At 42.8% G+C, this 22,717-nt stretch overlaps 5 protein-coding genes across 22 annotated transcripts; 3 read left to right on the forward strand and 2 right to left on the reverse strand.

Moving 5' to 3' along the window:
• Positions 1–425: 425 nt before the first annotated feature.
• On the forward strand, positions 426–10,587 carry LOC108047720 (cytoplasmic dynein 1 intermediate chain). Of its 15 annotated transcripts, none has more exons than XM_017128022.2 (10): positions 426–484; positions 1,049–1,293; positions 1,368–1,514; positions 2,342–2,469; positions 2,809–2,871; positions 4,040–4,060; positions 5,329–5,376; positions 6,797–6,952; positions 8,110–9,032; positions 9,433–10,587. In XM_017128022.2, exons 2-10 carry the CDS (start codon positions 1,139–1,141, stop codon positions 9,784–9,786), a joined length of 1,995 nt encoding a protein of 664 aa, XP_016983511.1. In that variant the 5' UTR covers positions 426–484; positions 1,049–1,138; the 3' UTR covers positions 9,787–10,587. The 15 variants fall into 15 exon arrangements, with proteins under 15 accessions (XP_016983511.1, XP_016983510.1, XP_016983513.1 ...); XM_017128021.2 differs by lacking the exon at positions 426–484 and adding an exon at positions 590–727; XM_017128024.2 differs by lacking the exon at positions 426–484 and adding an exon at positions 590–727 and having other exon boundaries at positions 6,800–6,952.
• Positions 10,588–11,392: 805 nt separating this feature from the next.
• On the forward strand, positions 11,393–15,055 carry LOC108047726 (annexin B10). 2 transcript variants are annotated; one of them, XM_017128045.2, is made up of 5 exons: positions 11,393–11,563; positions 11,812–12,523; positions 14,148–14,329; positions 14,436–14,438; positions 14,848–15,055. In XM_017128045.2, exons 1-5 carry the CDS (start codon positions 11,393–11,395, stop codon positions 14,902–14,904), a joined length of 1,125 nt encoding a protein of 374 aa, XP_016983534.2. In that variant the 3' UTR covers positions 14,905–15,055. The 2 variants fall into 2 exon arrangements, with proteins under 2 accessions (XP_016983534.2, XP_016983535.2); XM_017128046.2 differs by lacking the exon at positions 14,436–14,438 and having other exon boundaries at positions 11,394–11,563.
• Positions 14,813–16,839, reverse strand: LOC108047727 (TIP41-like protein). Of its 3 annotated transcripts, none has more exons than XM_044461253.1 (4): positions 16,698–16,839; positions 16,301–16,638; positions 15,413–15,635; positions 14,813–15,349 (listed from the first exon to the last, which is right to left on the reverse strand). In XM_044461253.1, exons 1-4 carry the CDS (start codon positions 16,707–16,709, stop codon positions 15,101–15,103), a joined length of 822 nt encoding a protein of 273 aa, XP_044317188.1. In that variant the 5' UTR covers positions 16,710–16,839; the 3' UTR covers positions 14,813–15,100. The 3 variants fall into 3 exon arrangements, with proteins under 3 accessions (XP_044317188.1, XP_044317190.1, XP_044317189.1); XM_044461255.1 differs by having other exon boundaries at positions 15,413–15,632; positions 16,698–16,838; XM_044461254.1 differs by having other exon boundaries at positions 16,301–16,635; positions 16,698–16,837.
• A 1,171-nt stretch (positions 16,840–18,010) lies between these two features.
• Positions 18,011–19,987, forward strand: LOC108047732 (xaa-Pro aminopeptidase 3). The gene is made up of 2 exons (XM_017128054.2): positions 18,011–18,504; positions 18,562–19,987. The coding sequence occupies exons 1-2, from the start codon at positions 18,136–18,138 to the stop codon at positions 19,819–19,821; spliced, it is 1,629 nt and encodes a 542-aa protein (XP_016983543.2). The 5' UTR covers positions 18,011–18,135; the 3' UTR covers positions 19,822–19,987.
• On the reverse strand, positions 19,910–21,622 carry LOC108047733 (delta(3,5)-Delta(2,4)-dienoyl-CoA isomerase, mitochondrial). The gene is made up of 4 exons (XM_017128055.2): positions 21,447–21,622; positions 21,152–21,320; positions 20,467–21,091; positions 19,910–20,108 (listed from the first exon to the last, which is right to left on the reverse strand). Exons 1-4 carry the CDS (start codon positions 21,496–21,498, stop codon positions 20,010–20,012), a joined length of 945 nt encoding a protein of 314 aa, XP_016983544.2. The 5' UTR covers positions 21,499–21,622; the 3' UTR covers positions 19,910–20,009.
• Between the last annotated feature and the right edge of the window lie 1,095 nt (positions 21,623–22,717).

Here is a 22,717-nt window from a genome sequence, read left to right on the forward strand (position 1 = left end):
TCTGCAAGAGTATACAAATAATACAGTCAATACACTTATCACTCTTCTTCATAAGTCGTTATGTATACAATTTGTAATTTACATTGTAATGACTCCGAATCGTTCAAAAACCTGAAGTCAATGAATGCGTGAAAATTATAAATTTAAATTAATATTCTTTCACCTTCTCATGGCACCTGCATTTTAGAAATACGTAGGTCTTGGCCTTTAATGCGCTCCTGTGCTGTACATATGGAAAATAAATAGAATTTAAGCTGATTTTTACATTTGCTTAATATACATACATATACATTTTTTTTGCCCTAAATGAACATAACATGTAATCATGATTTCTCAGTAACTTTTATGGTGCTGTTAAGCGCAACAGTGTTGCCAGATTGTTTTGTTAGACACTAAAGCTGTAAAACTATCGCTGTCACGACAGCTGTTGGCTGTTATCGCCACTTAGCAAAGGAAAGCTAATTTTTGTGCTAAACACCGATTTGTAAGGACAGCTTTTAAAGATTATAGTTATTTTACTTATTTGAGTATCTCCTACCCGGCTTTTTACGTTCTTGTGGCTATTCACAAAAGCCTCACGAGTAACGGGTAGCTGGCGATGTTCCATCTCTAGTTCTCTGCCATAGTTAGTCAAAACATTAAAGTAAAGTCGCATTTTTACCTGGTTGAAAAATGTTGATTTAAGTACTTAAGCAGCAGCAGTGCATCGTGTTAGAAACATATAGAGGTGGGTGTATTTGATTGAAATGCCATTTCAGCAATTGGGTAGTCGGCAAGAAGGGGAGTCCAGGAAGAAAAAACGTCACACAGCCCACTGTCATTCGCTACATTATTGATTTTTTTTTCGAAGAAAGTAAGGTGCATTGCGAATCAGTGGGTGAGTTACTGGGTAACTGGGGAATGTGCAGTTTGATTAACGATACCAGATCTTCGGGCTGGAAAGGGAACATCCACACAACGCACCCACTTTTTTAGCTTTTGGCCAGTTGGTGACATCATCAGAGAGCTACCAATATTGGCGACCACTAATAAGGCATCTCTCTTGCAGAGAACTCCGACCGCGAGACCCCCGTACACCCACCTGCAGTTCCACTACTAGTTGCTCGAATACCGAGTCCCGAAAGGAAACCCCCCGAAAATGGACCGCAAGGCTGAGCTGGAACGCAAGAAGGCCAAGTTGGCCGCCCTGCGCGAGGAAAAGGACCGCCGCCGGCGCGAGAAGGAGATCAAGGACATGGAGGAGGCGGCCGGACGCATTGGTGGCGGCGCAGGCATCGACAAGGATCAGCGCAAGTGGGTTCGCCAATCGCTGGACTGCGGAACCCAAAGCAAAACCAAATATGACTCATCATCTCTCCCTATTTCAGGGATCTCGACGAAATGCTGTCATCTCTGGGCGTGGCCCCCGTCTCTGAAGTCCTGTCCTCGCTCTCCTCCGTCAACTCAATGACCTCGGATAACTCCAACACTCAGACCCCTGACGCCAGCCTCCAAGCCACCGTCAATGGCCAAAGGTAGGGTAACTTTCCACCTAAACCTTGCAGGGGGCATTGATATCCTATCCAGGCGTTTGTACTGTCTGCCACATATATGTAGGTTCCACTCCATAAGGAGTTAAGCAATACTGTACAAACAGCAGCCTGTAGGAAAATAAGGGGTACATTTTAACGGTCTGTCTTGCATATACTTATCTGATATAGCTAAGATCCCTGCAAGGGAGTTTTAAAATCACTCTCACAAATAGCGTTTATTGTGACAATGGTAAACTACAAGTTAACTTTTAGAGCAAATTTGAGTCGTTAAGAGAATTATAAAGGGGTACCACAGATAGATTCCACTTTATTTATTAATTATATAAACTTTCCCATCAGGATAAAAGACAATACTTCCTACTTTTTAACGCGTCTATATTGTATGCTGGGCTATAAGTATCTTATTATTATTATTCTTTGCCTTCAAGGGCCATTTGGTGTATGTGATTTTCATTTGCTAAAATATTAGTTTACGAGAAAATTGTAAAACGTAGACAAAAGTTTGCAAAGTGCTCAGATCAGACATGAAATTATCATTGAAAGAACAATTTGCGAATTCATAGTAATGAAAGTACTGCATAAATACTGTCATAGTTCCTTTTGGTTCCAGAAGCCAAAAAAGAATCAAACAATCAAACGTAGTAAATATAAATGGGTTAAAATTTAAGAAAAATCAAAATTACAAATACAAAAAAGCATGGTTGTTTTAGGACGTAGCATTTCATGGCTCTGCAAGGGCATTACCAGCTTTGGTCCGCAAGGCTAGCCCTAATTTTGACCTGATACTGATTTCCTTTATCCACCCCAAGCAGCGGAAAGAAACAGCCCTTGAACCTGAGCGTATACAATGTGCAGGCTACAAACATTCCACCAAAGGAGACGCTGGTCTACACGAAACAGACCCAGACGACCAGTACTGGCGGCGGAAACGGTGATGGTGCGTATTGCCCCCGGGAAGGGGAGCTGGGCTCTACTGTAACCACTATCCATAGTTTGACTCCATCTTTCGCTACTGTTGCCGTTCTTATTCTTGGTCTCGTTGTTTACTGTGTTTGGCTTCCCTGCGTCCCCATCCGCCGGAAGATCTTTCTCTGTCCATAGCTGTGCTCCCATCTGTCCCTTTCTGTCCGGCGATAGTTCACAATGTTGCATGCTGACCCCGTTTCCGCGCTTTTCTACCCCATCGAGCTGTCCCCCACCCCGTCCCTCCCAGCAGAGAAAACAAAGATACAAACAGAAAACCATAATCCATAGTGAAATAAAATAACAAATACAGTTCTTTCTTGCCACTCCTCGCCTCTGTCAGGATATATGGAGGACTGGTGGCGTCCACGTAAAGGTACTAATCTTAATTTTAAGCAAACTCCACACTTAATCATATCAGCACACGAATTTGGCTATGATGAAAACGAAACGAAAAAAATGTATATAAAAAGAGCCATGTAAAACGCTCATACGATTCATTCTAAAGTTTCCTGTACAAATTTGAAGGTAGAAGGATATCGGCATCGTATAAGCGTAGAAAATTTGGTGGATTATTTAACCGATTGCGCAAATTATGACGGCTTCCTTTTGCTTTGCTTTTTCTCAATTTGGTTACAATCCCCAAGAACGCTATTTTGTAGCAATATACAGTCGATTATTCAGCTTTCTCTTTTTTGTTGCCACATCCGCAATACTTGTTTGTCCCATTGTGCTGCCAATTCAGCCTTCCTCATAATTACACAGGTCGCCGCCAAATCTGAGCTTTTATTTGCCACACATTTTTAAACAAGTATGTTTATAGGACTTTAGTACATTATTTTGTCTTTTTCTTCAAAAAAAATTCAATTTTTTTTTTGAGTCAAGAAAGTCAAACAAACATTTATAAAAAATTTCACTTAGCTTACTAAATTATTTTAAAACTCGAAAGTTCATATAACGTTATTTTTTCTGAAAAAATGTATTACTATATTTTCAATTTAAGTGAAAAGGTTATATAAATTGTAAGACTCATACAACAAATTACGTGAAATCATGGTTGTGTGTACTATATTATTTATAGGAAAGTAAAGCTTTGAATTTTAGCGAAGTTCAGTACCATATTTAAAATTTAATTAAAAATTTAAGCAATTTGTGACTTTATATTGTCCTGTATCAATTATTATAAAAATCTTTAGGTGCATTACAAAGCAATGTCGTGTATCACTATTTGACCCCTTTTGAATATTTATTTTGGTCGATATGTCCCGTTTTCTGTGAAAGGTTGTTGGTAGCACCACGTTCCTTTATATCATAGCCACCACTGTTTGGTTTTGTTTTGATCCATATAAGCTGCATTCTTGACTCATTTCCCGCATATCCTCCACTGTCCAGCATTCATCCGGTTTGCCCATTCATTCATCCATATCCATATCCATAGATCATTAGCGTTTACACCGTTCGAGCGCATTTAATAATTTGTCTATTTACTTTCTCTCTCTCTCCCCCCTTATCTGTTTTTGGCACGCACGCAAAAAAAACTGCAGCTCATGCTACGGATTATTATGGTGAGTAGTCCTCGTTGTATGCGTAATTTTGTACTTAGAACTTTTCAGCCTCCGTAGCGGTCTGTGTACCACCCGTAAAGAGTATCGTATGCCTATAACCTGTAATAGTACATCTTTCTTAAATCTGAACTTTTCTCTATTTACTCGTGTTATGTATTTAAGTAGTTTGCTCTATCTTCCCCCAACACAATCTATACTCTTCCTAGGACTTCTTCTGACTTGCCTAGATTATGCCTGATATCGTTATCCTATATATAGAAAATCTATGTTTATGTCCTAGTTTCTCGTAGTTGCTTCTTTGAACTTCGCTTCTGATTCGGTCGTTTGATTTGATTTCCCAACCGGGATTTTATATATATATACTTATGTATCCATTTTATATGATTTATTTCTTGTTTGTTTCAATTAGCTCTAAAACCACATCGCAAGAGATTCAGTTTGTATCCAATCAAATAGACTTTGTGTGTAAAGCGATTATATCGAAATGAAAATCAACAAAAATTTGTAATCTCCACCCAATTTATAAGTTATTAATTCATTTAAGTAGTTTTCGTAATCATTTTAAGTTGAGTTTAATTAATTTTTTTTTTAATTTTTGTTTTAATTTATGTATAACAAATGTAAGTATAGCGGGTTTCCAAATAACAGTCATAAAAATTATTTTCTGCTATAATTTTTTTTTTTTTTTTTTCGTTTTTAGCATAACTTATGTATGACATATATATTATTATTTGATTATTTTTCCCAACAGTTGTTTTTAAGACTATAATAACCTGAAAGAATCCAATACATAACCCAAAAACACACACGTATACAACGAAACTCCATCTAAAGCACGAATTCGATAGCCTATGTATATCTTTATATCGTTTGTATGATTAACTATCAGATATATTAGTTGAACATCCTAAGCTGTATTATAAACTGTTTCTCCTCCCCTCGCTACCTTTTGTGTTCCATCATATAAGCCAGGCTTGTGTGCTAATAGTATTTATACAAATATCCCATATAATCATATATGTATAATACATATTCGTGTGATTTTTCCGCCAAACAACAAAAGTTAAGCACACTAAAAACAAACATTTTTCACTTTTTTACCGTATGCATTTTGTTTAAACATTGACTATCGATCGATGTATCGATTTTGATGGGCGGTATGCTAAAGCCAAGCTCATTTTTTTTTCGTTTTGATTTCAAAAGTCACAAAAAAATCAAACTACCAGCAATGTATGTACAATATATTTATTTCTTTATATTTCTTCAAGATGAATACAATCTTAATCCGGGTTTAGAGTGGGAGGATGAATTCACAGGTAGGTACAGGCCAGCCGCCCGAACCAAAATATTGAACAGTGACGGAATCGACATGAAGCAAAATAGGAACGTTCCAATTCTCACTTTGCAAGAAAGAAACGAAATCAGAACAAAAGCAAAGAAAGCGCGTCACAAATCGAACCTTCGAGGTGTTAGTGTTGAAAAGTGAATTGATCCGCAAACACACTCGCGTCCACAACACTAAAAATAACGGACCCGTCCTGTTTCTCTGCCTCTCTCTCTTTCGCTCTTGCCCTTCATCTCTGTTTGTGTACAGCCTACATTTGCATGACAGCTAATGCTAAAGCCCCTGCCCCGCCATTTCCCTCCTTTGTGTGACGTGTTGCTAATCTCCATCACTCATCCTAAAACCTCCGATATAAGTCATTATAACGATAACTCTGCCCTAACCACTAACCCTTCTTAAAAAAAAAAAAGGAGCAGCGACAGTATGTTAGGTGTGCTTCATTCCATTCACTCTTACACGAGCGATGTTTGGCCTCGGCTCTCTCTGTCTGTCTCTCTCAGCTTCCGATCCTTATCCCGAAACCCTTTCCAATTACAGCACTATAACAGAAACAAAATCGATCAATCGGCCGTTAACTTTACCATGTTAAATATATGTGTAATATATTTCTAGCATAAAACTAAATAATTTTAAGTGCAAGCAAAATATAAAATGGGTGGAGAAAAATGCAAAAACGATGTACAATAGCGATAACGTTGATAGAGTTAATCGAAACAGAAACAGAGCTAAACTAAAGCAGGGAAATTGTAAATCTTTTGATTTCAGTAATTGGCTTTGTATATTAAATAGGTGAAATTTGCACACATTCGCATACTCACCTGTCCATGACCTAACACTGTATATATCGATAACAAATTACCGTCTGATATATGCACCTGTGTGAGTGCCTTTAACAGTGTTTAACAGTTTATTAACAGCCATGCACCTGCCGCCACATCTCCCATCTCTCTCTCTCTCTCTTGCTCTCGATTATACGCACGCACGCACACACCCACACTCCCTGGAAAAGAAGAAGGCAAGCGGGAAGAATCAAATGTGCTGCAACACTCCTTCCTCTCTCTGTCTCTGTCTATTGCTTTCCCCCTTTCACACTAAGTTTCATACACCGCCACCCACCCATAATCATAACGTAATTTCACCCAATCCGGAATCCTGCCTAAAGAAACCTATTAAAAAAAATGTAAATGAACAAAGCCAAAAATAAGTCTCAGAAAATTGCAGTTCCTAGCCATGCAAAACGAAGACGAAGAAGAACGCAAAAGAAAAAAAAGAAAAATAATCAACTCAAACTCAAGAGCCGAAAGTAGAATTGTTCCTGTTCTGTCGATTGTCATGTTCCTCTAGCTGTGTTAGTTTTATACCTTAAACAGTGCTTGCATTTGATGCCCAAGGAGACGACGAAGAGAGCTCGCTGCAGAACCTGGACAACGGATTCACCTCCAAGCTGCCCCCGGGCTATCTCACCCACGGCCTGCCCACCGTCAAGGACGTTGCCCCGGCCATCACTCCGCTCGAGATCAAGAAGGAGACCGAAGTGAAAAAGGAGGGTGAGTATGTAATATAAGCACGTATTTTCATTTTTCATATAATTTTTATGTGTAAATGTGATTCAACAAATTTAAAAAATTAATATTACCTTACGTTGGTAATCGAATAGAGTAGGACGAATTTAAGAAATGTCATATGATGTCTGTAACACGGATATATTCTTATATGATGTATTCTTTATATTCTTATATGATGTATTCTATATATTCTTATATGATGTATTCTATATATTCTTATATGATGTATTCTATATACATATTCTTGTATGATGTATTCTATAAGTTGTATTTTTTCCTTTCAGTAGCCAAAGCTCGAGAATCCAAGAGTAAATTGTAGTTATACCCGTTACTCGTAGAGTAAAAGGGTATATTGTATTCGTGCAAAAGTATGTAACAGCTAGAAGGAAGCGTTTCCGACCCTATAAAGTATATGTATTCTTGATCAGGGTCACTAGCCGAGTCGATATAGCCATGTCCGTCTGTCCGTCTGTCTGTCCGTCCGTATGAACGCTGAGATCTCGGAAACTATAAAAGCTAGAAGATTGGCATTTTGCATGCAGATTCTAGGAGTTCCTACGCAGCGCAAGTTTGTTTCAAAAAGGTGCCACGCCCCCTTTAACGCCCACAATCGCTTATATACGATACATTTAAATATTAAAAAAAAGTAAAAATGCAGTTTTATTGTGTTTATCAATACCTATCGAAATGTAGAAGAAATTTTTCAAATCGGACCATTCGTTAAAAAGTTATGCGTGATCAAAGTTTCTATCTCCATCTCCCTCGCACTCCCTTTACCTGAGTAACGGGTATCTGATAGTCGGGGCACCCGACTATAGCGTTCTCTCTTGTTTCTTATAAGTTAATGCACCTGATTTTTTATCAGACAACTTTAATTTAAATCGATTTTTAGAAGACTTCTAATTTGGTCACGTGTGATGGTGCTCTAATTTAGTATCATCAAATAGCAATATGCTTCTGGAATTCAAAATGTTTAAATAAGTGCGATCAAGTTTGGTTAGTTTTCGACCACAGAACTGGATAGTTAAATAAAACAAATTAAAATCTTATTAATTTACAGTTGCAGGAGTTATTGAGATTTTATCAGAATACATCTCGTTAAATGAAAAAGGAATTTTCCTTTCCCATACTCGTTTTAGTCAATGAACTGTCCGAGGAGCAAAAGCAGATGATCATCCTGTCAGAGGACTTCCAGCGGTTTGTGGTGCGCGCCGGCCGCGTCATCGAGCGGGCGCTCTCGGAGAACGTGGACATCTACACGGACTACATTGGTGGAGGCGACAGCGAGGAGGCCAACGACGAGCGATCCCATGCCCGGCTGTCTCTGAACCGCGTCTTCTACGACGAACGCTGGTCGAAGAACCGCTGCATCACCAGCATGGACTGGTCCACCCACTTCCCGGAGCTGGTTGTGGCCTCTTACCACAACAACGAGGAGAGCCCCAACGAGCCGGACGGAGTGGTGATGGTGTGGAACACAAAGTTCAAGAAGACCACACCCGAGGACGTCTTCCACTGTCAGAGTGCGGTGATGTCCACCTGCTTTGCCAAGTTCAATCCGAACCTGATCCTCGGCGGCACCTACTCGGGCCAAATCGTGCTATGGGACAACCGCGTGCAGAAGCGCACGCCCATCCAGCGCACACCCCTCAGTGCTGCGGCGCACACGCACCCCGTCTACTGCCTCCAGATGGTGGGCACCCAGAATGCGCACAATGTTATCTCCATATCGTCGGACGGCAAGCTGTGCTCCTGGTCGCTGGACATGCTGTCGCAACCGCAGGACACGCTCGAACTGCAACAGCGCCAGTCGAAGGCAATCGCCATCACATCGATGGCCTTCCCAGCTAACGAGATCAACAGCCTGGTGATGGGCAGCGAAGACGGCTACGTCTACTCCGCCTCGCGCCACGGCCTCCGTTCCGGCGTCAACGAGGTGTACGAACGCCACCTGGGCCCCATCACCGGTATATCCACGCACTACAACCAGCTCTCGCCCGACTTCGGCCACCTCTTCCTCACCTCATCAATTGACTGGACCATAAAACTGTGGTCGCTCAAGGTACGAATTTGTCCATTGCTTAGTTAATATACAATCCTAAAGGAGAAGAGTCAAGAACAGAGTTTAATTGGGTACATGCTATCATGCTATAAACAACCAAGAATCTTTAACGAATTTGAGATACTTCCAAAATTCTCTTATATTAATATAAAATTAAAACAGATCATAAGAATAATTTTATAGTTTTTTGCACGAATCAAAATTAGTAACTATCGTTATTACTGTTTTATTAAATAATAAGTAACTTTAATTTTTCAATAATTGTCCTTTAAAAGCTTATGAACTTTGGAGCTATTCTCTTTCGATGAATCTTTTGCATTTGAGACAGTGCTTAATATTACTCAACACATTTCAGTTTTTAACGAAAAACTAATTTTTGAATGATCTGAACCTCTTTCAGGACACAAAGCCGCTCTACTCCTTCGAGGACAACTCGGATTACGTGATGGACGTTGCTTGGTCGCCCGTGCACCCCGCGCTTTTCGCCGCCGTCGACGGCAGCGGCCGCCTGGACCTCTGGAACCTCAACCAGGACACGGAGGTGCCGACAGCCTCGATCGTCGTGGCTGGAGCACCAGCCCTGAATCGCGTCTCCTGGACGCCATCTGGATTGCACGTCTGCATCGGTGACGAGGCCGGCAAGCTGTACGTGTACGACGTGGCCGAAAACCTGGCGCAGCCGTCACGCGACGAGTGGTCGCGGTTCAACACCCATCTTAGCGAGATTAAGCTGAACCAGAGCGACGAGGTCTAGGACGATAGTTGTTAGCTGTTAGTTGATAGTTGATACCAATCCTGCGATTCTTAAAGGTATCCCAAATGGAGAGTCCTTGAATGAAATTTAATTTGTATTTTTGTATCTTTTGTGATCCCGCTGCCCTTTAGTTGTGTATAGCCCAGGCCCCCAAACTCATCCGCACTCCAAATGCTCAGAATTGGCTTGACCCCATATCCCCCTAGATCCCCAATCAAGGGAAACTGCAACATTCTCTAGGAAACCACAGTAAATGTATTAGAAAGTTTTTTTAATGAAACTCGACAGAATATAGATATATAAAGTGCAGTGGGTGAAGAACTAGAAGTTGCTCTCCCCTCATATTTCATTGGTATTTTGTTATTAAATTTTTGTTTTTTTACATTGCTAATTCCCCAGATCTGTTCCTCTTCCAATCGCAACCTTTTTGGTAAATATCTGTAATATAAGATCATTTGATTGGTAATCGGAACGGATCTGCAATGGGATTGGTAAATGGAATATGGAAAATTTAAATTTGTGGAACTAAAAAGAAAGAAGAATGATTGTTTATTCGACTGTCGGGCAGGCTGAGAGCATAAATAAATTAAATGCTACATATTATATACATACAACAACGTATTAAGCTTAAACCTGAAAAGACAGACAAAGAATGTCGGACAGGAAAAGGGGGCTCAGGAATAATCGTACGAAAACTGAAGATGAACCTACTACTCAACGAAAAGAGCCCAAATGTAAATGTATTAGAGCGAAGCCTATTTAACGAGATTAAATAAACATAATATCTATATACACATTCAAGAAGATAACGTCTATTAATTGGCACTCACATAGAGATAAAATGGAATTACCACTGTCAAGATTCCATGGGACTATGAGAATGCAAATGCACAAGTTTCCGAAAACTCGACGGATCTGAAAGATATATACATAAATGTAGATATTTATATATATATATTCACATATAGCTGATATGATCGGAAAGCTTGTACTTGCAGAGCGCGCACTTTTGAATGCAACACGTCAATGCCATGTTCAATTTGAATTCATTTCAGGCGCGGCTTTGCAATTGTATATTCTTTACAATCGAAATGTTTGGACATAAGGGGCACATCAAAGTATGGCGCAAGTTTTCGCAGTGGAATAGCTATCTCGACAGCAGGTTTTAATTAATTAATTCAAAAAATGTGCCGAATGATTCAGTTGCTTTGGAATTCAAGTGCAGGCCCATTAGAAGCGGAATTAAAAGCTCTCCTGTGAAAGTCGCGCTCGCAAAAGCTTGTACACAGAAAAAAATAGCTCGTTATCAAATCAAAACGACGGTGGTCGACATAAATATAATGGGTTCACCCGCTTTTGATAACCAAATCCCGCATTCGAATCGTACCCCTGAAAAATGTTTATTTTTATATTATTTTGGTTGGTAAATAAGTGTTATGTTTATGTTAAGTACAAAATAAATACGCTTCCCAAATATCATATAAACCCCTATAATTAATCATTCTGTAAGATAGCGGTTTCTTTCTGTGCAAAACTTGTGTTTTGAAGAGAGAGCAAAACGCAGAGAGCACAGAGGAGAATTCCCACTGCAGCGCCTCCCATTTCCATGTTCAATTATTCACTTAGAGCAGGCGGAGACAACAAGACGTCGCAAGAAAAATATACGAATACACCACAGAGAGAAACGTTGATTTTGCGAATTTACCAACTGAGCACAGAAGAAACCAAACTCCGGAAGACAGCCACGAACCTTTCCAGAAACGCAATGGATTACCAGGTGAGTGAACTACCAGGTGAACGGGGATGGCACTATTGCACTATTGCGCTTATTGATTTGCCACTGCGATGCGTCATGCACCACACTGAAAGAAATTTCAAACGAAATGTTGAACATACTAAGCGGGTCATTTTGCAATCTTGATCTGTCCACGCATGAAAAACTGCGTTAACGAAAGTTACAATACATAGATAATGCTGAAATATCGTCCTAAATACCTTTTTGTTTGACTACTTTTCCGCGTGTAGCCGGTGCCCACGGTCAGGAATGCCAGCCCCTTCGACGCTGCCCAAGACGCCCAGGTCCTGCGGTCGGCGATGAAGGGATTCGGCACCAATGAGGAGGAGATCATCGATATCCTCGCCGGCAGAAGCAACCAGCAGAGGCAGGCGATTAAGGGCGCCTTCGAGGCAGAGTTCGAGCGCGACCTGGTCGATGACCTCAAGGACGAGCTGGGCGGCAAGTTCGAGGACGTTATCGTGGGCCTGATGATGCCGCCGGTGGAGTACCTGTGCAAGCAGCTGCACTCCGCCATGGCCGGAATCGGCACCGAGGAGGCGACGCTCGTGGAGATCCTGTGCACCAAGAGCAACGAGGAGATGGCCCAAATCGTGGCCGCCTACGAGGAGCGCTACCAGCGCCCGCTGGCCGAGCAGATGTGCAGCGAGACGTCCGGATTCTTCCGCCGTCTGCTCACGCTAATCGTGACCGGAGTCCGCGACGGATTGAACACACCCGTCGATGCCGAAGAGGCCAAGGAGCAGGCCGCCCAACTCTACTCCGCCGGCGAGGCCAAGCTGGGCACTGACGAGGAGGTCTTTAACCGGATCATGTCGCACGCCAGCTTCCCGCAGCTGCGGCTCGTCTTCGAGGAGTACAAGGAGCTCTCCGGCCAGACAATCGAGCAGGCCATCAAGCACGAGATGTCCGACGAGCTGCACGAGGCCATGATGGCCATAGGTTAGTTCTATTATGTTGGGGCTTATTTTTGTTACCTTTGACCTACCCTGGGTGGGACGAATCTTACCATAAAATTCCGGGGAAAAACACCACACAGACCCATAAACACAAAAGAAATGCGGAATACCAAAAAAAATTATTTATTGACCCAACAACTCTACTAACAGAAGATGCCCAGTATTTAGCACAGAGAAATACTTATAGCTATTAAAACTACAAAAAAAATGGGACAACAAAACTGCCCTCACAATACTAAGATCTCGAAACTCTAAAAGCATTGCATTCAAACTCATTTTTCACCAAAACCACACCTAAAACACATCACAACACTATAACTCAGGACCCCAACAACTCAAAGGAACCAACCTCTTACATCAAGGACCAACCGCAACTAGGAAACAACCAACATCATCACGAACCTCACCCCAACTATAGATAATTAGTTAGAATCTTTAGGTCCAACCCAATCAATTCTAAGACTTTGCAAAATGATAAAATAGGTGTTCATTTTCCATTCATCAACTCCAAAACTCTTTCTATTTGTCATAAAATTTGAAATATACGAATTTTATGACAAATAGAAAGATCATAGTGAAAACCGAAGTTTCTCACTCGACAACGGCACTCCTACTAGCATTACTTCAAACCCAAAATAGAAACTATAGCTCTCTTACTATCCCAGAAACCAATACCACAAGAACTCTAGTCCTAACCCTCAACATTATCAAGCATCTCTCATCCCCAAAACGCAACACCAACTTTTCTTCCCTTATCAAAATAATTAAATTCATCCTTTTTCCAGAAATTGATTACTGCTTACTCACATTATCTAACCGATCAAGAACAACCCAGAACTCAAAAATTTTTTTCGATCGTTCCTATGGCAGCTATTTGACATAGTCGTCTATTTTATAAAAGTAAAACAGTAATTCTGAAATTGTTAAAGAAGACTATATCTCGGAGTATATGAATATTTATTAAGAAACAAAGAAATTATGACTTCTTTTCTTTCTTTTTGTTTCTGATATAATAGGCCGATCCGGCCCGCTCTGACTTTTATACTAACTGCAACAGAAAGAAGACTTTTTGCAAAGTTTCAACCAAATAGCTTTAAAACTGAGGGAGTAGAAACGGACAGACTAAAAAGACTAGATCGACTCGCCTGATGGTGCTGATCAAGAATATATCTATATACTTTATAGGGTCGGAAATAAAATTCTGCAAAATACTCGTTTTTAACTTTTTATATTGCATAGCTAATCATAACAGAAAAACTCAACACCTCACTTACCAACGCTCATTACATGGACAGATATGTATCTCACAAATACATAGATTAACAAATCTCCTTTCCGAAAACCAAGATCATAGCAAGCCCTCCCAACAAGAATATATCAAAATTCATTTAATTTCTTCAAAAAGACCAACTCATCCTTCAGCGGAAGGCCATTGCTAATGCTCTTACAGACAAGTTGTAAATAAATATTTATTGTTTTAATGGAAAATGCGAGTTTAAAACCGCTTAACCCAATATTTAATTTTTTTAAAGTTTTCACTGCACTTTGTAGCTATCTTTCTTTTTCTTGTTTTCTAAATGTACCTCATCAATTTGTATATCTTCTAGTTGAGTGCGTCCAGTCGCCAGCGGCGTTCTTCGCTAACCGCCTGTACAAGGCCATGAATGGCGCAGGCACCGACGACGCCACCCTCATCCGAATCATCGTCAGTCGCTCGGAGATCGACCTGGAGACCATCAAGCAGGAGTTCGAGCGGATCTACAACCGCACGCTGCACAGCGCCGTGGTGGTAAGTGGATCTCGCGACGATCGCGAGTGCTTTGCACCTGGTTAACGCATCCCTTTCCCCTTTTTACTTGTATTCGGTATTTGTTGCGGTGATTGTGTTGTCCTAGGACGTAAGTATTGGCCACGGTATTGGTGTACTGGATGCATTCCCCAAATTCAGTTTCTCTTCGAACTGAAATGCTCTTTTTGTACTACGTTGCTAAGCATTCGCTTTCTAACGATTTTAAAAAACTAATCCAATTGATCCGCTTAAGTTCTGCATTGGATATGTATGTATATTAAAAATACTTATTCCATTAATAAGTAGGCATGCATACCAATGTAGATTACATTTTTTAAGCACAATAAGTGACTTTTCGTCAAAATAGACTCGGTTATTTTTCAAAATTTAATTATTGGCCTTCTATTTAAAAGTATGTATAAACTTATGTATGCAAAGGGTAAACGTAGTGTAAATAGGGCATAATATAAGGACAACTCTGAACTCGTTTCATCTCATCTTTATTTTTTTATTTGCAGGCGGAGACTTCTGGGGACTACAAAAGGGCCCTAACAGCCTTACTTGGAACCGCCTAGACGTGGGGATGTTGGCAGCTGGTCCGCCCATTGTTATTCTCGTATTAATAGCCGTATTCTTAGTGTGCCTTTTAGGAAAATCGCTTTTAATGTCTGCGCATGCGCACACTGGTGGCAATAAATAAACGCACATAGCAGCAGTTCAAATCAATACGAGAATTGAAGAATCGTAGGGCTGGGGACAGACATCTGAGGATTACTTAAAGAAGAGCTTTTGCAACTGCTTGGTCTTCACGGGCAGAAAGTTCTGCATTTCATCTGGGTTAGTCCAAAACGCCACGGAGTTTTGAAGCTCTATGCAGGGCGCTTCCCGGTGTATGTACTCTTTCAGAATAAAGTCGTTCTCGATCTCGTGGTGAAAGCGCGTGTCGTGCATCCGGATGAGCACATCGTCCACGCGCAGGAAATGGCGCAGAAGTATAAAGAAACCAGAGGGCATCACGCGCTGTCAAAGGAAGAGTGGGGTGTCTTAAAAAGGGTTATCTATTGGCTGTGTGTGGGTACTTACGATGCGCACGCTCATCACCGAAATACCGTGGTCGTGCAGCTCGTCCTCAAACAGGGTTAGATCGTGGTAGAAGATGATGTTCTCGCGCTGCATCAGCTTGAACTTATTAAGTGTCTGATCCGTGCTCTCTGACCGCACCTTCTCGTTCATGGTGCCCTGGTAGGTGGATGTGAATGTCCAGTCGAAGGGCTTGAACTTCTCCTCCATGGTCTGCTCAGGGCTGCTGGACAGAACGCGATTATTTGGAGAGTGAATTTGTGTACGTCCAGAGAAACTTTAAAAATTCCGAAGCTATTCGTCCCAAAACTTTCTGAGATAAAGCTTTGTGTCAAAATAGACGGATCTTCAGAACCATTTTAATGTTTTAGACCAATTTACTTTGTTGGAATTAATCGTGTCAAAGATCTTCGGCTACCGTCTACACTTAGTTAGTTGGGTTTTAATGATTATAAAAAAATATCAAGATATATAATCTGACGATTTTGGGAAGGTTATTTTGAAAAACGTATCAATATCAAATCACAAAGCACTCAGTTTCCCTGGAAAGATGCAAATCATCTTTATTAAGCTTAAGCTAATTGATGTAATTCTGAAATCACAAAAGTATGTGGTGTTTCCTGACAGTCTGTCCAATGTCGCAACATTTACTTTATAATTTTCACAAATGATCTCAGATAAGTAAACCAAGCATTTTAAGATAAGTCAAGCCTTCTAAGCTTACATATGTAAATTTTAGAAGATATATATATTTTTAAAGGAGTTCCCTGGTTAATTTTGCTAGGGTTTTTACTTGAGTTTAATCTAATTGTAATGAGGTAATCTGTGCTAAGTTGCTTATGCATGGGAAGGACACCCGCCTGAAGTTCTATATTTCGGGGAAGTACCCACCGGGTTTCCCGCCACTCTTGGGCGCAGGCGACCTCCAGGGGCTGCTTGCCGTTGTCCACCAGTGCCAACGCCTCCATGGGCCGGAACTCGAGGACGGCGCCGTCCTTGTGCTTGAGCACAAGCCGGTTCTTGTGGAACACCATGTCGGGCAGGTGGGGCAGCTCCAGGGAGTACTGGTAGTGGCAGAGGTCGCAGCGGTCGGCGGAGTCCTTGGGGCAGCACTCGGCGGTGCCCAGCTTGCAGCTGCTCTTCAGTATGTGTGACTTCTCGTAGCTGATGGCCCAGTCGTGGAACTGGATCGCCTCACTGTCCACCGGCAGCCGGGGCACAAAGCACTGCTAGCCAGGGGGTTAAGTTTAGAACTTGGCCTTTCCGGAAGGGAATCTCCACCACCTACCTCGTTCGACATTGTCCGGATTTACCACAAAATATTGAAACTATCTATGCCGCGAATCGGTTCAAAAGCTTCTCATTAGTTCTCTAAATTCCGCTGAAGATTGCACTTTGTTTTTAAATTAGAGATGAGCCGTCATGCCACTATCGATTAAAAAATGACAACTATTGCCCTCTTCCCATAGAGTCCATCCGTCTGAAACGGTTGGGATTTTTGACAAATGTGAAACTCCGATTCCCACAGAGCACATCCACCATCCACCATCCGATAACAGCTGATCTGAACAGCTGTGGCTCATCATTTTAGCCCGTTGCATTTTGCACAACATTTAAAATGAGCACAACAGCGTTATAAATGATACTTGGTAACAGACTGCAAGTGATCTACGCGAACAATCAAAACGAACTAATACGTCTGCAGATTTTTGCCAGCCTGCAGACAAAATATGAACAGCTATTGCCCAATATTGTCTAAATGGTAACAAATCAAGTTCATTATATATAAATGTTTGTTTTTTGTTTTATTATAATTTCATATTTTATTTCATTTTAAATGTTCTGCTTAATGTTGTGAGTAAGGTATGCGCCTAGGAAAGAGTGGAGCAACACCTAATGCTGCCACACGGATGGAGCAGTAATTAATTAATTATTACAAGTATAAACAGCATTTTTTGATTTGGCGCCTTCCTTTTTCAAAAGTTACCCGCCATTATTTTTTTTTAAATTTTCGTAGTGAATGTTCCAATTTCCACTGTCAAGAAGAAGAACTCAGAGTTGCACCAAAAAAACATCGCCTAAATATCGCATAAAGAAGTCCGTCAAATTTGGATGGGGAACTAACTGGGAATTTTCGGAACGGCAAAACCTTATGGACCATCCGTTCAACGGATGGTGGATGGTGGATGGAGCTCTGTGGGAAGAGGGCATATAAAATTATAAGCCCCATATGGGATCTTCCGGCAAGTGATGGCGCTCTCCGACAAAACTGTTAAATTAATTAAATTAAATGTTAAATTTAAAACGACTTAAAAGTCTGAAAACAAAACTGCGCATTGTTTTGATGACCTTTTAGCTGGTTACCACGCGTTGCTGCAAAACGTACTTATATTTATAGTTATAACCCTTCTTTTACAACTAATTCAAATAATTAATTAATTTAACTAATTACTTATTTTTATGTAATTAGCTTTTTATTAAACCATAATCTTGGTCGTTTATATTTGAATATATTATTAATTTTTGACGCGATATATTTTTAAAGCTCAATAGAAATCGATTACAGCGCCTGTCAATCGGCGGGACACTTTCTCGCCGACGTCTGGCAACCCTGAACATTTCGCTTTTGTTTTTATTCCGGATTGTTATTGTTTTTGTCAGTTTTTCCGGTTCTTATGTGGGAAATTTGTGGATTTTGAGCGGCAAGTCAAGGAACCAGAAGCACGATGAACGCCCTGAGGCGCCTTGACCGCCTAATCGCACCGAAAGCCCACCGCAGCGCAGCCATCTCCACATGCCTTTGGCCACAACGATGTAGGAAGCAAACCACGAGCTCATCCGGAAGTCTCAACTCCACTGTCACGATAAATGCGGCCGAGGTGCGTGGCGTTGCTCAGATTCTGCGCCAGCAGAGGGGCAACCTAGGCCAGCCCACCAGCGTCTCGCATCCGCACCTCATCCGGCCGGATGAGTTGGTTCCGGGTGTGGAGCTAGCAGAGTTTAAGGAGCGGCGGGCGCAGCTGATGCAGAATATTCGCGCCTATGCGCGCAGCTTTGGAGGAGAGTTTAACGGCCACTCAAGCCCCAGCCACATGGTGAGCCCACTATTTCCTACCAGAAACCCCGAAACCCGTTAACCACTTCCTTCACAGCTGGTCCTGGGTGCCGCCTCCAAAAAATACATGAGCGGCAAGATCCCCTATGTGTTCCGGCAGAACTCGGACTTCTACTACCTCACTGGCTGCCTGGAGCCGGACGCCGTGCTCCTGCTGACCATCGACGAGGCGCAGAACGTGCAGTCCGAGCTGTTTATGCGACCCAAGGACCCTCATGCGGAACTCTGGGATGGACCGCGCACTGGGCCAGAGCTGGCAGTGCCGCTCTTCGGCGTCACAGAAGCCCATCCGCTGGGCGAGCTGGAGACGGTGCTAGCCAAGAGGTCTGGCGCCCTTAAACCCCACATTTGGTTTGACCAGAAGAACTCCGATCTGCCGTCGCTGGCGGAGAACATGCTGTGCCTGAGCGGCGTGGAGCAGCGTCCGCTACTGCCCGCCTACACTTTCCTAGAGGCCATGCGGCTGCTCAAGTCCCGAGCCGAGATGCAGCTAATGCGGCGCACCTGCGACATAGCCGCCCGCTCCTTCAACGAGGTGATGGCAGAGTCGCGGCCAGGACAATCGGAGCACCACCTGTTCGCGTCCATAGACTATAAGTGTCGCATGCGCAACGCCAGCTACTTGGCTTATCCGCCCGTAGTCGCCGCCGGGCAAAACGCCACGGTGATCCATTATGTGAGCAACAGCCAGCTGCTGGGTCCGCAAGATCTAGTGCTAATGGACGCCGGCTGCGAGTACGGCGGCTACACCAGCGACATCACGCGCACCTGGCCGGCTAGCGGACAGTTCACGGAGCCGCAGCGCACGCTCTACGAGATGCTGCACCAGTTGCAGGCAGAGATCATTGCCACCGTGATGAAGCCGGGCGGCGAGACACTCGACCAGCTGTTCGAAACCACCTGCTACAAGCTGGGCAAGTACTTGCAGGAGATCGGGCTGGTAGCTAAGTCCGTAAGTGACTACAAGGAGCTGGCCGGGCAGGGGTACCGCTTCTGTCCGCACCACGTCTCCCACTACCTGGGTATGGACGTGCACGACACGCCGCATGTGCCGCGCAACACGCGCCTCGTGCCCGGCATGGTGTTCACCGTCGAGCCGGGCATTTATATTGGCCAGGACTGCGGCGATGTGCCGCCCGAGTTCCGGGGCATCGGCATCCGCATCGAAGACGATCTGCTTATCAACGAGCACGGCCAGGTGGAGGTCCTCACGGACGCCTGCGTGAAGGATCCGCGCGCACTGCAGGAGCTGTGTCAGCAGCGGGGGAGTGACTCTGGCGCCTCCGCTTCGTTGTGAGGCCTTCCAGCGAGTGAGGATCACAAAATTCCTAGTCATAAGTCGGTGCTTCCTTCACTACTCCGGCGTGAATAATTTCGCGCCAGTCTGAGTTCTAAAGTAAAGGCAGCTGGTGTATTTATAAGTGCATACATGGCGAATACATTTGAAATTCGACTCCCCGCCATTCGTTTTCTATCTCCTCCAGATCACAGCTTGGCAAATACGGGCTTCTCGTCCTTGGTCAACTGGGCGGCCACGGCCTGGGCAAAGTCCTCCGATAGCAAGTTCAGCTTATTAAGCAGGCGCTGGAAGGGATCAAAGGTTTTGTTGAGATGTACGTAAAGTATTGATAGATGAATTTGGAATGCTGGCTTTCAAGAATTTGTTTTGAGATGGTATATATGAATATACTTATTTTTTTTTTAGGGTAACTGCATATAAATATGATTATCTTTTTATATCAAATTCGTAGGACTCTTATGTTCTTCAACATTTTTAACCACGGTCTTGATTCATTTTTTCTAAATGCGATAGAGAAAGACTTGGGTCGTAAAAGTAGGGCTTGGATTTCTGAATGTCAAAAGATACTTAGTACTTAGTAGCTTCTAACAGTGAAGAAATCTGAAGAATCTGATCCAAATGTGAAAAGAGGAGTACACCTACAATGTGGTCCAATCCCTCCTGGTTGGTGTGCTCCAGTGAGTAGGTCATGTTCTCCTTGGTGGTCTTCACGGCGATAGGACTCTTGCTGGCGATGAGCTCGGCCAAGGCCAGGGCTCCGCTCAGCAGGGACTCCTTGTCCGGGAAGAGGCGACTCACCAGGCCCGAGGTGTGGGCCTCAGCTGCCTCGAAGCGCCGACCGGTGAAGCACAACTCACGGGCCAACGACTGACTGCCCACGGCCTTGGGCAGACGCTGCAGAGTGCCCACATCGGCGGCCATGCCAATGTCCACCTCTTTCACCTGGAAGAAGGCGTCCTCGGTGGAGTAGCGGATGTCGGAGGCGGTGATCAGGTCCACGCCGGCGCCAATGCACGCCTTGTGCACCGCCGTGATCACCGGCTTGGGGCACAGCTCCAGGCTGCTGATCGAGTCCTGGTACAGCTTGATCATGCGTTCCATGACAACGCCCTTGCGGGCGTAGTCGTCGGTCTCAGCTAGGATTTGGCCTAGGCTCATCATGTCATTCAAGTCGATGCCAGCGGTGAAGTGCTTGCCGGCTGCGGACAAGACGATCGCCCGGCAGTCGGGGTTGATGGCCAGCCCGTCGATGCACTCCTTGATCTCCCTGGAAACGAAAGGCGGGTTTGTAACGGGGAATCAAGTTCGGGGTAGTCACTAAACCCACATCCACATCTGCCTATTAATGGCATTGAGCTGGCTAGGCCGATGGAGCTCCACATGAAAGACGAACGGCTTGGGCGAGCTGACGGCCAGGGTCTTGAAGTGGCCAGCGGGTCCGGATTCCGGCAAGGCCGACAGGTTTCTCCTGGGCGGCATCTGGATGGCGCGGATGGCTGGCGGAAATGGAATTTTATGCGATATGGATTTCATAAAGCTCACCGGCATTCGGACTTTGAACCGAACTCAGATCTTGGACCCGGGGGTCACAATTTTGTCCTAACGGACGATATAGTAACTACCTGCAGATTTGGAAGTCAGTTTTATCAGCGTGTTCAGCCGAGGTAGCGACATTATTGTATAAAATAATAGTAAAAACTTATTTTAAATACACTTGTTGCAGCCACAAAAATTTGTTTTGTTTTGTTTATTTCTCGATAAGTGGTGGCGTTGCCACCAGTCTGGAGGATTCCAACTGTAAACTGCTGGTTCAAATAAATTTATAAGGCGCCATCCACTCTGCAGTCGACTTTTCTATCCAGTTACCTATCGATTGCTTAACTCGATAATCCTGTCTACAATTGGCATACTCGGGTGTCTAACAGCTGATCCTTCTTCTAAATTTGATAGGGAACTGCATATAAATATGATCAGCAACCTTGGGCGAAACTCCAATTATCTGCACTTCGGTCATTCAGTTTCCTATGGCATAAATATGTAAAAACTAAATGAATTTTGCACTGAATTTAATAACCGCAGCTCCACCACTTAACCAAAAAAAAACGAAGAACAAATGCACTTACAACATTTTTTTATTTGTATAGATAGATTTCACACATGGACAAAATAGGAATAAAATACAATTTTGTTAAATCATAAAATTTGCGACCATACCTACTTTGAAACAAGAGCAACACTTGCTATTTATCTCAGCAACATTTTTTTACATTTAGATCGATGTTTCAAACCTAGTACTCAGATCGAAAAACTGTCGTCTTACTGCCAATCAGATGGGTTTGTTGCCAAACAGAAAACCAAACAGCCTAAGCAATTTAAATTAATCGAAAATGTTGAGTATCCAAGAATAACTTGAATTGGCCTCTCGCTCTCTCTCATTGCTGACAAACGGATTTGAGTACTACGCTCTATGGTCGGTTTTAGACTCTTTAAACTGAGAATTTAATTGCCTTCTAATTTAAGCCATTATTGTCCTGTACAACACTAAAATCTTGGCGCCAAATAATTTAAATTCGCATGCCGTTCAATATTAATATGAGCCGGAGACGTAGTAAGAATCGTGGGGTGTACGCATTTATTTCACAGTTTAGATAATCTTTGAACCATTGTCTCATAGCATTTAATAAAAAAAACGAGGACGGAAGCTAACTTCGGCAAGCCGAAGTTTTAATACCCTTGCAGACTTTGCCGAAATTGCTCAAATTGAAAAAGTAGCGAAAGGAATAAGGTATACATAAATAAACTAGATTTGCATAGTTTCATGTCAAATGTTTTATACTGCAAAAATGTCATATAAAAATAGAAAAATATAAATATAAAAAAAAAAAACTATAAG

This window comes from Drosophila rhopaloa, unplaced genomic scaffold, assembly GCF_018152115.1.
Source record: "Drosophila rhopaloa isolate 14029-0021.01 unplaced genomic scaffold, ASM1815211v1 contig_3, whole genome shotgun sequence".
Lineage (NCBI taxonomy): Eukaryota > Metazoa > Arthropoda > Insecta > Diptera > Drosophilidae > Drosophila > Drosophila rhopaloa.

What these genes read in the sequence shown, in the direction of transcription:
- LOC108047720 (XM_017128022.2), top strand. Translation starts at nt 1,139, where the DNA reads ATGGACCGCAAGGCTGAGCTGGAACGCAAGAAGGCCAAGTTGGCCGCC. An exon ending in GCCACCGTCAATGGCCAAAG is followed by an intron (nt 1,515 to 2,341) that starts GTAGGGTAACTT and finishes ATCCACCCCAAG; the next exon opens with CAGCGGAAAGAAACAGCCCT. An exon ending in TGGCGGCGGAAACGGTGATG is followed by an intron (nt 2,470 to 2,808) that starts GTGCGTATTGCC and finishes TAACAAATACAG; the next exon opens with TTCTTTCTTGCCACTCCTCG.
- LOC108047726 (XM_017128045.2), top strand. Translation starts at nt 11,393, where the DNA reads ATGTTCAATTATTCACTTAGAGCAGGCGGAGACAACAAGACGTCGCAA. An exon ending in GAAACGCAATGGATTACCAG is followed by an intron (nt 11,564 to 11,811) that starts GTGAGTGAACTA and finishes TTCCGCGTGTAG; the next exon opens with CCGGTGCCCACGGTCAGGAA. An exon ending in CGAGGCCATGATGGCCATAG is followed by an intron (nt 12,524 to 14,147) that starts GTTAGTTCTATT and finishes TATATCTTCTAG; the next exon opens with TTGAGTGCGTCCAGTCGCCA.
- LOC108047727 (XM_044461253.1), bottom strand. An exon ending in CAAGAGTGGCGGGAAACCCG is followed by an intron (nt 15,636 to 16,300) that starts GTGGGTACTTCC and finishes CGTTCTGTCCAG; the next exon opens with CAGCCCTGAGCAGACCATGG. An exon ending in CGGTGATGAGCGTGCGCATC is followed by an intron (nt 15,350 to 15,412) that starts GTAAGTACCCAC and finishes TTCCTTTGACAG; the next exon opens with CGCGTGATGCCCTCTGGTTT.
- LOC108047732 (XM_017128054.2), top strand. Translation starts at nt 18,136, where the DNA reads ATGAACGCCCTGAGGCGCCTTGACCGCCTAATCGCACCGAAAGCCCAC. An exon ending in ACTCAAGCCCCAGCCACATG is followed by an intron (nt 18,505 to 18,561) that starts GTGAGCCCACTA and finishes CTTCCTTCACAG; the next exon opens with CTGGTCCTGGGTGCCGCCTC.
- LOC108047733 (XM_017128055.2), bottom strand. Translation starts at nt 21,498, where the DNA reads ATGTCGCTACCTCGGCTGAACACGCTGATAAAACTGACTTCCAAATCT. An exon ending in ACTGACTTCCAAATCTGCAG is followed by an intron (nt 21,321 to 21,446) that starts GTAGTTACTATA and finishes CATTTCCGCCAG; the next exon opens with CCATCCGCGCCATCCAGATG. An exon ending in AGGAGGGATTGGACCACATT is followed by an intron (nt 20,109 to 20,466) that starts GTAGGTGTACTC and finishes GATCCCTTCCAG; the next exon opens with CGCCTGCTTAATAAGCTGAA.